This window comes from Vigna umbellata, chromosome 2 (genome assembly GCF_029865625.1).
Source record: "Vigna umbellata cultivar VRB3 chromosome 2, Vumbellata_1.0, whole genome shotgun sequence".
NCBI classification, from domain to species: domain Eukaryota; kingdom Viridiplantae; phylum Streptophyta; class Magnoliopsida; order Fabales; family Fabaceae; genus Vigna; species Vigna umbellata.
Window position 1 is genome coordinate 6,959,000 of NC_142166.1, and position 16,435 is coordinate 6,975,434.

Consider the following 16,435-nt stretch of genomic DNA (forward strand, 5'->3'; position numbering starts at 1 on the left):
GATGAAACTGATGTTTTGGTGGGAAATAAAACATACAGATGCATCCATGTTGATAAAAAGACACATCCTAAACGGCAGATAAAGTGAGCTTGCTATGGTCAACACTTAAATATGTTCCTTAGATTACTGTTTGTTTCCACTTAGTAGATAACTTCCTTCTATTGTTTATTTAAAAAGTTGTGTGCCCAATGTTATTGACATTATTATCAACAAAAACAAGTAAATGGATACCACTAGCAGACTCCAGCAAAACAGTTTCCACATTCTTCTCTCTGGAATTAGTGCAGAGAAGGGGGAAAGATCATGCTTTCTAATTGGTATTTTACCCCAAACTACCTTAGGTGAGAAATAGCAAGAAGGGAAACGGTAGTTACGGTGAGAGAAAAGATCATAGAATATTTTCTTTATGCTCTCGGATTACGACGGTTATAATACTTCTTACGTTTTCAACCAATAATAATGTTAGTCACCTTATCCTAAATTGGGTTGCTATCACTTTCATTCCCAATGGGATGATAAAAACCCATATGATGGTATTAATTGAATATTGACATCATGGTGAGTAGCAATTGTTCCCTACTGATACAGGTCCAAGAAAAAAAAACGCATTCACTCGAGTAATGTAGCATCATTTTCATTACCTGCAAGGGGTCTGATATAAGAATAATTATGAAGATCTGCTTGAATTTTCGTTTAAGAATCCTATAATGTTTGAAAATCCCAAGTCTTCTCGTACACTGCATCTATCATGGAGAGGAGATCCGAGAAAAAAACGCCTATTTGTTCGACAGTTGTGGTGTCCAGTAAAAATGCTTCTAGACTTCAATAACCCACAAACCATGGCTGCTAAATCAGGTAGGAAAAAACTAGGATAATGCAGGTTTGATATGTATAGAAGTCTCTCTAGCCCGTGCTACAAAGATGTTCCTCCCAATCTGAACTTGGTGTAGCCCAGACTAATGAGTTTCTGAATCAATATTTTCTCAGCTTCTATCTGCAATCCATGAAAGTTGCAATAAATCAATAATAGAGAATTTTAAATTGAAGTGATGAAAATAGTGAATGGCGATGCAAAAAGGGTAAGCCGTCACTACTGTAGGATTTCGGGGAGTGTAAGATCAACTTCACACCATTCAATCAAAGTTACAATTTAAAAAAATCACAAGAACTGGAAAATTTTTAAAATCAATCATAAACTACAGGTATTTTATTTCAACAGAATCATATAGGTAAGGCCAAAGCCTAATACTAGGTAACGGCACATGCTAAGCAAAATAGTGCTTTACAGTGTTACACTCCCAGCAAAGGTAAAATTCCTATGGCCCCAAGCAATAACCCTAACTGGTAGTACAAACACACATACCCTCAGTGACAAATCCAGAATTTTTACCGTAGTTTTCATAACAAATTTTAAATTATGGGGACAATTTGTAATGCCATATATACATTATATTAAGAAAAAAATTAAATGTTTGTTGGGGCAATTGCCCCCAATATTCACCAAGTGGATTTGTCCTTGCCGCTCTGTCCCTCTGAACTATCCAATATAAGAGGTTTAGCTTCTCTCTCCTCTAACAAACTTTCCCTCTTATTTGTTATTTACAAGTTAGTAACTCCCCAAAATAAAGAGTTGATCCAGATAAGTAGGTGACTGACTCACTACGGCTTTACCAGTTCCCTTCTTGTAACTAAATGAAGCTAGGAACCTATGAGTGTTCAAATTTCTATGTATTAGTAAGTTAATCGAGTAACTGAATATGCAAGAATTGTAAAATGATTATTTATATCCAAGTAGAAAGTTAGAACAACAATATAAATTCTTAGATATGTTTTGAGAGGGCATCACTTTCTTGTTTTCAGAAGTTGGCTGAACGTATAGCAGTAAGAAAGTCATTTAGAAGGAGCAGAATATCGCTGCGCTAAAACACAAACACAATGAGTAGGAGAGAGACCATACCTCAAGCATGGGGCTATTTTTTGGAATGCTGCAAGCCAAAATTATGTTGAGACCAGTCTTTAACACTGAGAAACAGATAAAGTTAATTCATAAACTAGAATAATATTTTAACTGTCAGACAAGACACAGTGTGTTTGCAAAACCATTCCAACTCCATTGAACGTGAATCCCAATCATGTTTAATTTCTGGAATGTGAGTTTGAGTGTTGTTAAAAAGAAAAATCAAACACACAATAGTTACCTAATCGATGAGCAATGCCAGACCCTGTGTTATCACAAAATCCTCCGAGTATGGAAGTGACAGATACTGAATTGCTCTGTGTACCACCATAGATCACAATCCTTATACAATCTTTCAAAAAATACTCTTATACTGAGCTTAAAGGAATGAGACAACTTACAGGACGAGTGGGAGCTGCTGCGTACATGTGTCCCAATTTTGCAGAGTTGTAACCAATCCACACATATATCTACGATAATTAATTAACCATTCAAATCAGATAAACCTTTGGAAGAGATGAAAAATATCACAGGGTTGAACGTTTACAGCACAAATTATCCTATTAAAATCCCAAGCTTCCAAATCGTATGCAAGTGAAAACAGAGTTATTGCTATTTTGTTCCAAAAGTATACATTTGGGTGAATGACCCAGTTAAAAAAAAAAAAAAAACATCACACCTTATTTTGCCTTTCATTTGAATCTATTGAAACAAGAAGAGTTTGATGAGGGAAAACCTGTTTGGGAAAGCGAATGATCTGAAAATGGAGGTCAACATCATTGACAAGTTCAGAAAAGGTAGTGATCTGCAATTGACCCTGTGCCTGTTCCTGAACATGTAGATTACCCTTTCCTTCCTTCACGTTCAACTCTTCAATCCCCTTCTCCAGCCCTCCACAATCCATTTTTATGACAAAAAACTGCAAAACCCTAAACTCAAAACTCAGAACACACATCTGTCTACAAGTACCTTAATCAACAACTTTCATTCAATATATGTTATGAAACATGGATAGAGAATCAAACCCCAATGTGAAATCATATCATAACCAGTCACTAAAATTAAAAGTTTATTATGTAATTTGATGGATTACTTCTAAGTTATATACTCGTTGATATGTGATTGCACAAAGCTAATATCTACTTCTGCTAGTTTCTTTTCAAATTCTGACACCCTATCCTCTGTTTCTGAGCCAACAAAAATATTCTTCCTCGCAAATTTTAATAATTTACTTTAAGGAATTTTTGGCCATATTTTGTTCGTAATAGTTATTTTTAGGGATGGCAAAAAAAATTGTAAAGGATATTAAATTGATTTATTTAAGGGATACTAACAAGTAACAGGTATGGATAATTTAATTACCCACTTATTAATGGGACGGTTCATAGTATCATAGTATCTAACTTATGGATACCTACTACCTACTACCCATTGTTAGTGAATTTTATTTGGATATGTTTTCAAATCCAAATGATGATAAAGCTATTGGTGAGAGAAATATCAACCATTGAAGAATGTTTTAGAATTTGATTCTATACATTTATATTTTCTACTTAGACTTATGAAATTAAAGTTGTTTTTAAAAAGGTTAGTTCTTTTAGAACTGATACTTTTCAATATAACTTATTTAATTTTTTTTTTCAGCAGGACCAAATTTATTTACACATATTTTATTATGAAATTTTATTTAGATTATACTTTAAAAACAATATTTTATGAGTTTATCTTTTACGAATCATTTTTAAATGTTTTATTTAAAATTAAAAAAATAAAAGTGAGAAATATCCGCATACATGTGGGCATAAAAATGTCGGCAGGTAATCTTGTTTAGATACCCAGAAAGTAAAGAGGCAGGTGATAGATGTTTTTTAGAATTTATAAATTAAAATTCAAAACAAGAACTTGTGTTTTGTCTCTCTTAACCCACTAAACCAACGACTAATATGGTCGGTTTTACGGCGACTTTCAGAATAAAAATTTAACGAAGTAGAAGATGCTTTTCATTTGACATGGTTAGTCTCAAGGACACTCGAATGTTTGTTCTATCCATTTTTCCATTTGACTGTAAGCTTCTTCCTTTTTCTCTTATTCTAAGCATTTGTCTTTTGGAGACTTAATGATGTGGCTTTAGACAATACTCAATTTCAGTTCAACGTACACTTTTGCTGTAAGATATTATATAAACATCTCACATAGAATATCTGTATAACAACTTTTGGTAGATCTTTAATTGCAGTAAGTGGTCTCTAATTGTTTGGACTATTCAAATTATTGCATAATGCTTAAGAACTGATTAGGCTACAGCTGAACTCACACAACACAAGCACACTCAATATTTCTACAGCACATGTAAAGTCACGAAATATAATACATATCCATATTAGTTCCATCACAGGACTGCAAAAATTGCACCACTGCAACAAAACTTTTGTTTCCTTTTTGTCAAAGCTTTTATATGTTAACAATCAAAAACTGTTCCAAAGTTAAAGGACAAACCCTAGTTTAACCCCTACCCGGCAAGATATTTCAAATGAAAGATGCCAACAAATTTGTCTTATAGAAAAGTCTTATTTAATATAGGAGCACTATATAAAATTCAAAACGACCTCATGTGACTTATATTGACTGTAATGGTGAAATCCTTTTGTACCAATTAAGATGCTTGTTAATTTGAAGCTTTAAAGTATATTTTGCATTGGAGCAAAGGAAGGTTATCTTAAATTTTGTATCTTGAAACTTTGCTTTTCTATCAATGAATCTTTTTCACTTATCTGTGAAACATAATTGCCAAATGTAAATAATACTGCATAGTCTGTCATGATTAATACATTTTCTACTTTCTACTTGCTATATGCACAAAATAGATATGTGAAAGGTTTACTATTTTTATACAGATTTTATTCGTTGACATGAAAACTTAATATAATAAGAAAAATATACAAGAAAAATTTACATATAGCCTTGCTTAGTTCTTTCATGTACATTATTCAATCTGCAATATGTTGCAAACACATTATTGATTACAGATCTGATTAACCAAATAACTAATTTGGCCCAAATTGGCTGCAATCATGTGTAAAGAAAAACAACTTCCCGGTTAAAAGAATATAAGGTTCAAAGAAGTGAAGGCAATCTGTAATTCTAAACTTCCTTCTAAGGTCTAAACTACACTCGGACGACTTTACATTTTATGTTAGATGGTCTAAAACAACTGGCTCTCTCTCTCTCTATTAATGTGTTGGGTAGATCCAATTTGGAAACCGTGCTTCTTGATTTATCCCACCATTCCTTAAAAGTGAACTTTTAGGCATTTTAGTGGAGTATTGGACTTATCCTAATCTGTAGGATCAGTTTCTGCATATTTATTTCGATATCATTCTTGCCCCCCCATCCCACATTTCAGATGACTTGTAAGAATACAAATACACCAAACCAGGAAATTACTTGAAAGCATTTTTCAATCAGTTAATGCTTCCGCTGTCATAAGTCAACCAACCAATCAATTTGGTATTAACAATAACAAAGCAGAAAACAAAAATCTGTTTCCGTGATTCCAGACTCAACCCTTTCTTTCCTGCTATCCAGCTCAACCCTCTCTCTCTCTTGCTATCCAGCTCAACCAAATCAATCCACTTTAAACCCAAGTCAATGAAGAACATGAACAAGGTACAAAAGCCACAAATTTCCTGGTTCCTATCAGAAGAAAAAAAATCCTGAAACACTAATTACGGGATAATCTAACCCTAAACCCTCCGGTGAATCCAAAAACCCTTAAAACTACAATACACCAGACAAAAAATTAACCCACTTAAAATATTTTAGAAATAAAATATTGCATACCTTAAGCTCAAACAGCTAATATCATAGCACTCGGCCAATGTTTCGCACACGAGAAAAGAACTAATGCCCACCGACCCCAACAACCGAGCACGGCCACCACCGAACCACCACGGTAACGACGACAGACCACGGAAACGGAATAATTTCCTCAAGAACGCTGTTTTTGTTTGATTAATGTTTTCTATATCCGCATTTCCATATATCGTTCTGATTAGGGTTTTCTCTCTTCGCAATAAACCCAAATCAGAAAAAGTATACACAGAACAAACCTTTGCAACAGTAATTTCTTAACTCTATTCTCTATTATTTAGAATTCTATTTTTCAAATATTTTAAATCCATACAAATAAATTTACTTGTTTATTATTTTTAATTTTTAACATAACACTCTAATAATTTAATCTTTAAATTAAGAGTTATAATTACAATTTCACATTGATTATTTAATTATTGAAAAATTATTCTCTTTCTCGTCTTTTATAAATAATTGTGAAGCTTAGTTTATAAATAGGAATTACTATAATTTCTATAATGTGAAAATGGCAATGCTTACTGAAAGAAACGTGTTTTTACTCTTTCTCACCCATCTTGAAGTCAACCTACTATTTTAACAACCAATGCTTTCTATAATTTTTTTTCCCTTGACATCATTCTATAGGGGCTGAACTCAATAACCAATAAGGGATTTTTTTTTTAACTTAAAAAGGATTTAATTAACAAATGAACAAAATTTCCTAAAAGTTCAATTATATATTGCACAATGTCATGTTTTTTTACACAAATTTTTTAATCCAATTTTCTCTAAAAACTTGTTTATTGTAGAAAATTTCCCCGTTCATATTATATAAAAAGAATATTTAACTTGAATCAACTTAATTTATCATGATAAATTGAGTCAGATTATAAAATTTCTTACATATTAAAAGGTAAATTAAATTAAAGTTAACATGTTTTTAGCCTTATCTGGAAGCAATAATGTATTTAAATTACATTTATAACTCAGCATATTTTTAAGTTTAATGGTTATGCATTAATTGCTTGTATTTATTAAATAATAAAGATACGAAAATAGCAAAAAATATTTGAAAAGTTACAGTACCACTTTCTTTTATTGATGTGGTTTGTAAGAAATTCACATGTTTGATGTTGAAAGGTTCTTCTATTATATTATTTTTGTAACCTTGGTTTAACCAGCAAGTCATCTTTCAAGAAATGCATAACTCCTAAAAAAAGTAGCTCCAAAGGTTGTCATCTTCATTCCCATTCTAGCTATGTTCTATTTTTAGTACTTGAATTATTGCTACAAATTACAGAAAGAAACTTTTAAAGGTTTACTTGTAAAATTGTTGAAAAAATTATTAGTATTATCCAGTTAGTTATTAATCTAATTTTGCATCTTTCAAAGAATCCAGAGAGAGGAATTATAGAAAGTATAAACATCAATGTTTAAATATACAGCACCTCATATAATACATAAAAATTAAATCTTCATTCCTGGTTATTAAAGATTGAATATCATAATAAATAAATAAAAAATGCAAACTCATTTCTAAATTTTTATAAATTTCAAATTTTCACAAGTTTGAAATTATTCTGACAATCCAGTTTATGTTCTATCTCTTTCTTTTATTGTTCCACATCTCCATTTTTTTTGCTTTCTTTTCTTTTTCTTCTTCTTTTCAAAGGTTCTTCAAACATCTTTCTCAACCCATATATGTAATATATGCATAAATAAGTGGTCACGTATATAAAAAATAATAATAACGTTTTTTAAGTTAGTTTTCTTAATGTGTGAATGTCATAAAAAAATTTAATTATATTACGTATATGATGAATATGTGTGGAAGAAACAATACAAGATATGTTAAAGTGAGAAGATAAAGACAACAATGATAAGAAGAATGAACAAAATGAAAAAGGAAATGGTGAATGGAGTTCAAATAATTTGAGTAGCAATCTAAAATAATTATCTCAAAATGAACCAAATAAATATTTTGATTAAGGAAGTAATGAACGAGCAAGAAAAAAAAGCGAAGATTGATGACAAATTATGAAATTAGGAAAAAGTATATGAAGAAAAGAACTTAAATGCAACAATGATGATGATTGAAAATGATCCAATTTTGTTTGAAGAAGTTATGACAAGAAAAATATTGGAGAGAAACAATGTCAAAGGAAATTGATTACTAAATAAACTAGATATTGATGCATTAACTTAAAGAAGATAATTTTTCGTTGTATTTGGATTGGGAGAAGTATTGTTCAAGCAAACAGAAGAAAGAGTGTCATTGTTGTTTGGAGATTTCCAAGGATTTGCAAGCATTAATTTGCATGTAACGCCTCTTAAAGGTCACCCACAAAAGTGAGAAGAAGAGAAGGAAAAATCACATCATGCAAATAAAGTTACTTATTTGCCCATCTAATTTTAACTTATTTATGAACCCAAATTGGTGAATATGCTATAGGTGAGGTAAGTGATAGAGGGATGTGGCTCGTTTTGGCTTGAAGGAGGTTTCAAAGGAGAAAAGTGATAAAAGATGAAAGTTGAGAATGGATTTTAAGGATGGGATAATCAATTATCTCACATAAAAAAATTGCAAATACCTTAACTGAATTGATTCACCTCTTCCATCATAAACACATAATTGATTCACCCTTCACATATTCATATAGAATCGATTCGATCTTCCATGAGAATCAATTGTGATGTTTCTTTTCATGTGTTTGTGGTTTGTTGTGAGTATTTTTGTTTGTGGAATTCATGATATCAAACATTTTTACTTGTTTTCACACTAAATTGAAGGTTCATATTTTTTTGTTATTTCTTGGGTAGTGATCTCGAGGCTGTGAAGGTAGTGTGGTTGATGTACTCAAGAGGAAAAGTGTTATTCAGAAGGAAGAAAAAGTTGTATAATATTATTAATGATGATAATAATAATAATAATTACATTTAAATTTATATAACATTTATTCTCAATGATAAAATGGAAATCGTCTAATTTTATCCATTAAAACATTTTTTTAATCTATCATATCTATAACATACATAATTTTTCACAAACTTTCATCTCAAATCCACTTAAATCATACAATCTTTCCCTTAATACAAACAACCCTACCTTCACCTCATTTTCCTCTCAAATCCATTCATTTAAACCCATTCCCTCAAATCCAAACACATTGTTAAAGATGTTTTATTTTAGGCTTTATTTTTTATCCATTATCAAGTCCTAATCTTTTAAAACAAAACTAAACTTGGAGGTATGCATCTTAACTTTCGAATCTACCTACTACCCGCTCCTAGGAGGCCACTCAAACTCATTCACCTCATTGGTTGACGTTTCCCTTGTCTTTATGAACATTTTTCGGTTCAGAAGAGAACACTCGTGAAGGACCACATGAATACCTATAAGCTCTGTCAATATAAAACTTATAAGTTTGAACACATCTTACTACTAGGATCAACATGTATTCGACCCAAATGTATGCGACCAAGGAAAAATCATAACTATTGATATTGATAAATCATGATCAAGCTAAAAAAATGATAAAACAAAATTAACAAGATAAATAGACCACGTGACCAAGCTCATCCAAATAAAGATAGTAACACATTTTACGAAATACATTAATTATTATATTTATTACTATCTACCACATTTAAGAATTTGAGTATATAGAGTTGGAGTTCTTTCGATATATATTTAACTCTATAAAAATAATTATTTTATTCAAATTCTTTAAAATCACATTTTGAGATAGTAATGCATTTTTTTTTTCAATAAGGAAGTCTTGATTATATACTTTATCTCTTAGTTTTATGAGTTTTTTACCATATTGACATTAATTATGAAATTATAAAAGTTACATGTTATTTAAATTACTGTTTCTTTAAATTAATATTGTTATGATAAGTTTCTACGTGAAGAGCTGTCAAAATGGGTCATCCGGCCCACCACGTGTTGGTCACTTAGTGAACCAACCCACGAGTCAGAAAAATTTGAACCCGGCCTGACCCACTACAGGTTGGTGGTTAAACGAGTTGACTGACTCACTTAATTACAATTTTTTTTTTAAAAATTACAAACTTTTTATAATTCAAATCTAAACAAATTTCACTATGGGTGTTTAATTAATTTTGAAAATAAAGAACTTAAATAATTTTTTCAAACAAAAATTAAATAATAAATATTTTTTATAAAATTAAAATTAAATTTTAATAAAATAAAATTAGGTAGATAGATTGGTGGGCCAATCCGACTCACCACAAGTTCAATCCGCAAAAACCGAATTTAAATAAGTCTAAGTTGCATAAAAAAAATTCAATTTTTTTAACCCAATTCAATTTAAATTCATGGTGAGCCGCCGCGGGTTGTTATGACTAATTGACTAAGGATGGGATATGTTAAGTTTCTACGTATACCCCTTTATACTATTTCATAATTTATATTTTGCCATTTCACTGTTACATATAAATAAAATAAGAAATGACAATTTTCGTATTAAAAAAAGAAGCTGAAATAAAATCAGAAGATTAGAAGAGAGAAGTGATAATTACAATAAATAGAGTAATAAAAATAAAAAATGAGTAAAGTTATATTATTTTTCTTTCTACCTCCCTCCCTCCATAGACCAAAGAATGGGTGGGATTTACAGTTCACATCACCATAGTTTTTCTTTTGAGAAAATGGAAAGCAAAATGGTTCAGAGAAAAGCAGCATAATGCTAAAGAGAGAAAGAGAGAGGCACATGGCACGACGAAGAAGCTGCCATTAATGACTCACTTGTTTCCAAAGTGGTAACTTTCTTCAGCCACTTCCCAATTACCTACCACATTCATCTATTCCGTTCACACCGAAGTCCCTTTCCTCTCAGATTTCCATCATCCCAATTTGCAATCTGCAACATTTCTTCTCCTCCTCTTATAATATATCTATATTCTATCAACTGGGTACCCTCTCACCATTCTCCCTTCCCCTTGAGGGTACCCCAGAAACAGATCCGATCCACATCCTTCTCATTCTCTATTAAAGCATATTTTTTTACCATTATTACTGATTATTGGTATCTGGGTTTCGCTCTAAGTGGCGTTTGGAACATGCCATTGCACAGTGCTTAGTGTTGAAACCCTTTTTCCCCTTTGTCCAAACCCAGCAAATAAAATGATTAACAAACCTCTTTTTCTAACATATGTGTACTTGTTCATGTACATCTTGCTCTCATCCGGCGTCATTTTGTATAACAAGGTACTTACCACTTGGCCATGGTTTAAGAAAAGAAAGATGGTTAGTTAGCTAATGCTATTTTTTTTTTGGTTTTGTCAGTGGGTTTTGTCGCCGAAATACTTTAACTTTCCCCTTCCCATAACGCTCACGATGATTCACATGGCATTCTCTGGGGCAGTGGCATTTTTTCTTGTTCGGGTCTTTAAGGTAACCCTTCTTTTTCTACTAAAATCTTCGTTTGTTTTGATTATTAATGATTAGTTTGTTTGTGATTGATAGTGTTGATTTGTGAACTTGCACTACGTCCTTGTCATCTTTATCAGTACTACCACTCACTGCAAGATGAGAGCGCGATGGGTGTGTTGTTGGGTTAGCATTGTGTATAGCTGACTCTTTCTGTGGTCCACTTCACACCAGTTTAATTTAATTACATGAATTAATTAGTTCCTTAATTAAATATATTATAACTATTACCTGCTTTTAGCTTAGAGTTGTAGATTTCGGTGAAGAATGGAGTGATTGCTCACTTACATTTGCAATCAGAGATTGTATGTTGGAAACCATTTGGAATTGAGATTCTTCTTGTGAGATCTCACTCATCAGTTAAACATATTCGTTTAAAGAGGAGGAAGATCCTAAATAAGTGATACTGATTGATTACGTGATTTGAACCACAGTTCCTGAAGCTGAGTTTGCTCATACAATGGTCAACATTGTTGTTGCTGTCAAAAGTTAAAATGTTAGCTTCTTAGAATATATTGCAGCTAACAGTAATACATCCTACATTACGTACAAGTTGGTATATGTAATGGGTTGTTTCTTTAAATCCACGATGTTATGTGCAACTTATGACAAGCAATAGGAAGCAAATGAATGGTATGATACTGAAGAGAATGTTATGAATTTGCAGGGTAGTTCGTATGGCCTTTCTGATTTTTTTTAACTTATCTCTGCACATACACACACTTTTTGCTTTCACTAGGATTTTGTACACTACATACAATATAAAGCCTACCCTCTATGCTAGAACATTTTTCCATCCATCATCCCTAAGCTTGATTATGTTTCGTCATCTTATTATTTGGTTGCTACCCTGATCTATACCCCTTTGTTTTGTTATTGCAGATTGTGTCTCCTGTCAAAATGACATTTGAAATGTGAGTGTGCCATTGATTTGAATCCTTCTAGACTTATATTTGTCCTTTGTCAATCTTCTTTCTAAAACAAAGTTCCTCCTGTGGCAGCTACGCAACTTGTGTGGTACCAATAAGTGCTTTCTTTGCATCTAGTCTTTGGTAAGCACTGCAACATGAGCTAACTCTACTCTTTTCTGTACATAACTTGTTCGCTCATTTCTTAATTGTTCTTAATTTGACCTTGTTTGATTATTGATCTCTCTCTTTACCATTCAGTTTTGAGATGTGAAAAGTTAACTTGGTTAGGCATGTTGACGTAAGATCCAGTAACATCTGAAGCCTCTCATTATTAAATTAATTACATCTGAAATTGTTGAGTCAAGCGTGGTTCATTAAATTTTGTTTATGCTAGAATGAATGTTGATGGTTTAAATCGGGGTAAGCAGTCAAGCTTGACTGCTGGAAGTTTGCCCACTGAAACGCCATCCAGGGATAATTCTACTTTTAATACTGTTATATTTGTAAAATGTTTTCTCAATATCCCATAGTAATGTTATATATATTCGAGTTCTTATTCCAGCATTCACTATACAAATCTGTTAGATTGATACTTTTAGTTTTAAGTTCAATGTTCTTGAGTACCAACCCTCCTCAAAGAATATAGTATAATCAGGTTGATCATTGGTTGCCTAAAATTACTTTGCATTCTGTACTAAATGAAAGAACAGTTCAATAACATAGAATATTGTTCGTTTTTCGTAATATATATAATTCAAATTTCAAACGTTTATGTTTCTATGAAATTGTGGATGCTCCTTTTGCATAGTGCTAAAAGTGAAAGATTACTTTGGTATCAAGCACTATTCTCTTGTGATTTTATACATGCCTGCCAATATTAATACCTTTGAAATAATTATTTTTACGAGCAATATGTAATGTCTTTGGGTATACAGGTTTGGTAACACTGCCTACTTACACATCTCCGTGGCTTTTATCCAGATGCTCAAAGCTCTGAGTATGTTTTTTTAAATTTCACATGTTTCTCTTTCCATCTGAGCTCAATTTCGTTAATTCAAAATCTTGATATTTCAGTGCCGGTGGCAACTTTCCTTATGGCTGTTTTGTGCGGCATTGACAAAGCAAGGTGTGATGTGTTCTTGAACATGTTGCTGGTCAGTGTTGGAGTTGTCATTTCCTCCTATGGGGAAATTCATTTTAATACAGTTGGTACAGTTTACCAGGTCACAGGCATCTTTGCAGAAGCTCTAAGACTGGTCTTGACACAAGTCCTTCTGCAGAAAAAGGGGCTGACTTTAAATCCTATTACAAGCCTATATTACATAGCTCCCTGCAGGTATTTGTCATCATATTCTGGAACCAAACAGAAAATATGGCAATTAATCTGTTACTAATGAATAGTAACCATCTAATTGATTCATGATCTTCTGGATTTAATATCCAAAGATTTAAATTGCACAATTTTTTTGCAATATAGACTTCACATATGCACATGTATAGGTAATCAGTATCCTATTATTCAATGTTCTGAGTTTTTCTAATTATGCAATTCATGATATAAATCTAGTTTATTGCCAAACTTTTTGGCTTAAACAAATAAGCGATGTCATTTGGGGTCTGAATGCATGCTTATCAACAAACCCTGCATGCCATGTGTGTTGCTAAATTCTTTTACTCTGTTATATGCAGTTTTGTGTTTCTCTTTGTGCCTTGGTACCTTTTGGAAAAGCCAGTAATGGAAGTTTCACAGATTCAGTTTAATTTCTGGATCTTCTTTTCCAATGCCATATGTGCACTAGCCTTGAACTTCTCAATTTTCTTAGTCATTGGTCGAACTGGTGCTGTAACCGTCCGGGTTGCTGGTGTGCTTAAAGACTGGATATTGATAGCTCTTTCCACTGTTATATTCCCAGAATCTACAATAACTGGGTTGAACATAATTGGTTATGCAATTGGTAAGTTGTTTGAATCATAATACTCTTCAATTACTCCCTCCTTCTTACCCTTTCATATTTTTTCTGCAGCACTATGTGGAGTTGTGATGTACAACTACATAAAGGTTAGGGATGTAAGGGCCTCTCAATTGCCTGCTGAAACTATTCCAGATCGGATCACAAAGGTCTCAAATCCTTCTTTCTTCTTTCAACATTTAACTAGTTCAATTTAAATGTATAATCCTAGGGCAATGCTAAACTCACACTTGCTTAATACAAAGGTCTTAACATTTTTCTGGTATAAGTTAGATGCATGATCCTACTAAGGCAATGCTAAACTAAGATTTGTATGATGTTGATTAAGATGTTGAGTAAATTCTTTGTGACATGCATTCAGGACTGGAAATTCGAGAAGAAGTCATCTGATATTTACGTGCCAGATAACATTGATGAGAATGAGGGAAGCAGTGGAGGTAATGGAACTGCATCTGATATGAAAATTGATGAAGAAACACCACTTATTTCATCATCAAGGTTATCTCATATTGGACGTACGCAGTTAACCAACCAATATGCAATAGGAAAGTGAAAACTGAAATAGAAGATTATAATAGAAGAGTACCCCTTTTGGAGAAAGAACTAGGAAGGGAAATGCATCTGTGCTCCTCATTCATTTTAGGCAATAGGTTTCATAATTAAATCATATGTTTGTTATGTGTAATTACTTGCCCCTGTAGAATGCATCATCTCTGATTTACCATTCTGAATCATGGTTTTTGACAATATAGTCAAGGGAACAAATTGGTACTTTTTGTGTTAAATTTTCAAAATTAGGCTTTGTTTGCATTACTTTTATTTATTAATTATATTGCAATGGAAAATGATATTCATGGTGCCTTTATGTATACTTTGTAATCCTTGGTTTTCCTTCAACATTTTGTGGGAAGAATGAACAAACTTTCTACTAATTTAAAGTAAAATATAAGAGAAGAGGGACATTGAGCTTCCAATGAATTTGTAAAATCACAGCTTTTGGTACACTTATGAGCATGTGTATGAAATTTCTTCATTATATTGTTTATGAATAACTAAAAAAATGAGAATAGTTGAAATAATATGTTTATTCACAAAGACTTGTGAGAATGTTAACGACAGAGTGAAATTAGTCTTATTTCATTTTCTTAACTGATTGTTTTGCGCTTTTAATATGTATATATATTTTTCAGAATGTTAAAAACAAAATTTTAAGAGTATTTTTTGAAGAGATAAATTTTTTTAATAATAAAAAAAAATGAAAGAATGACATGAAATTGTGAAATTTAATTTAATTTAATTGGAGGAAAATTTGATAACAGAAGCATAGTTGTGAGGTTATGGGAGTGAAATATGTAAATGATTACAATAATTTAAAAGTATTTTTCAAAAGAATGATAAATATGTCATTCTAAATAAAAGAAAGAAAAGGGAAGTGTAGTAAAGAAGGGATGTGTAAATAGTAGAGGGTTAAAATAAGGGCCCTGTTTTATGGTACACATTAGAGGCTATCGGGCTATCAGAGCTTTTGCAAAGGATATTGAAATATTCAGATCTAAGTTTGTAGATTCCCATTACAGAAAAGTCTATTATCTATTCATCTAAAGTAGAAAAGCAGAAATAACAACTGTTTACTTAAACAATAATAAAAAATATTTTAAATACAAAGCAAACTTTCTAATAAAAATTAAAAAATCCCCACAGCATCAGATTTTGAAAACTGATTATATAATTACTAAGTAGTTTTTAATTTTTAATGATAATCTAATTGCAATTTTCATATTTTATATCTAAAAATATCTGATTATGTATACATTGATAAAAAATGCAAGTCTTCTTAGTAAAATATTAATAACTTCAAAAAATAAAGCTTTAAATATATCCATCTCTTGAAATATAGTTTTATTTTTGTTTTTTCAAAATATTTTAGCTTAACATTTTGTCTTCAAAAAATTATTTTTTTAATTTAAATTTTATGATTTTGTTTGTCTAATGAGAAATTAATGAGAGAAGAGAATGATGTTAAAGATACTTTACTTCCTATAAGTAAAGATGCATTTAAAGTCAATAACAAGATAAATAAATAAAACCTAATTAAGAAGACATTTGTCATATTTTACATCTGACTTCCACCACTACCAATTTTGTTAATGATTATTACTTTACTTCATACTTGTAAAGGTACTTTTAAAATCACTAATAACAAAAAGGAACAAATATAACCAAACTAACAATATGTTCGTGATATTTTACATATGACCTACATTTACTTGTGGTGTTGATGAATATTTTT

The 16,435-nt window shown here is 31.5% G+C and overlaps 2 protein-coding genes across 3 annotated transcripts; one reads left to right on the plus strand and one right to left on the minus strand.

Moving 5' to 3' along the window:
* Nucleotides 1-513: 513 nt before the first annotated feature.
* LOC124824459 (proteasome assembly chaperone) lies at nucleotides 514-6,077 on the minus strand. 2 transcript variants are annotated; one of them, XM_088105931.1, is made up of 6 exons: nucleotides 5,798-6,077; nucleotides 2,694-2,886; nucleotides 2,359-2,427; nucleotides 2,199-2,274; nucleotides 1,958-2,022; nucleotides 514-994 (listed from the first exon to the last, which is right to left on the minus strand). In XM_088105931.1, the coding sequence occupies exons 2-6, from the start codon at nucleotides 2,859-2,861 to the stop codon at nucleotides 914-916; spliced, it is 459 nt and encodes a 152-aa protein (XP_087962057.1). In that variant the 5' UTR covers nucleotides 2,862-2,886; nucleotides 5,798-6,077; the 3' UTR covers nucleotides 514-913. The 2 variants fall into 2 exon arrangements, with proteins under 2 accessions (XP_087962057.1, XP_087962056.1); XM_088105930.1 differs by having other exon boundaries at nucleotides 2,694-2,876; nucleotides 5,798-5,938.
* A 4,385-nt stretch (nucleotides 6,078-10,462) lies between these two features.
* LOC124826828 (putative sugar phosphate/phosphate translocator At1g48230) lies at nucleotides 10,463-15,010 on the plus strand. The gene is made up of 9 exons (XM_047299769.2): nucleotides 10,463-11,042; nucleotides 11,121-11,228; nucleotides 12,147-12,178; nucleotides 12,266-12,316; nucleotides 13,111-13,172; nucleotides 13,250-13,511; nucleotides 13,865-14,130; nucleotides 14,200-14,294; nucleotides 14,507-15,010. Exons 1-9 carry the CDS (start codon nucleotides 10,959-10,961, stop codon nucleotides 14,696-14,698), a joined length of 1,152 nt encoding a protein of 383 aa, XP_047155725.2. The 5' UTR covers nucleotides 10,463-10,958; the 3' UTR covers nucleotides 14,699-15,010.
* Nucleotides 15,011-16,435: the final 1,425 nt, after the last annotated feature.

Coding starts and splice junctions, on each gene's coding strand:
- LOC124824459 (XM_088105931.1), bottom strand. CDS start 2,861: ATGGATTGTGGAGGGCTGGAGAAGGGGATTGAAGAGTTGAACGTGAAG. Junction 2,275..2,358: donor CAGCAGCTCCCACTCGTCCT/GTAAGTTGTCTC, acceptor GGTGGTACACAG/AGCAATTCAGTATCTGTCAC. Junction 2,023..2,198: donor TGGCATTGCTCATCGATTAG/GTAACTATTGTG, acceptor TCTGTTTCTCAG/TGTTAAAGACTGGTCTCAAC.
- LOC124826828 (XM_047299769.2), top strand. CDS start 10,959: ATGATTAACAAACCTCTTTTTCTAACATATGTGTACTTGTTCATGTAC. Junction 12,179..12,265: donor GTCAAAATGACATTTGAAAT/GTGAGTGTGCCA, acceptor CTCCTGTGGCAG/CTACGCAACTTGTGTGGTAC. Junction 12,317..13,110: donor TTCTTTGCATCTAGTCTTTG/GTAAGCACTGCA, acceptor TTGGGTATACAG/GTTTGGTAACACTGCCTACT.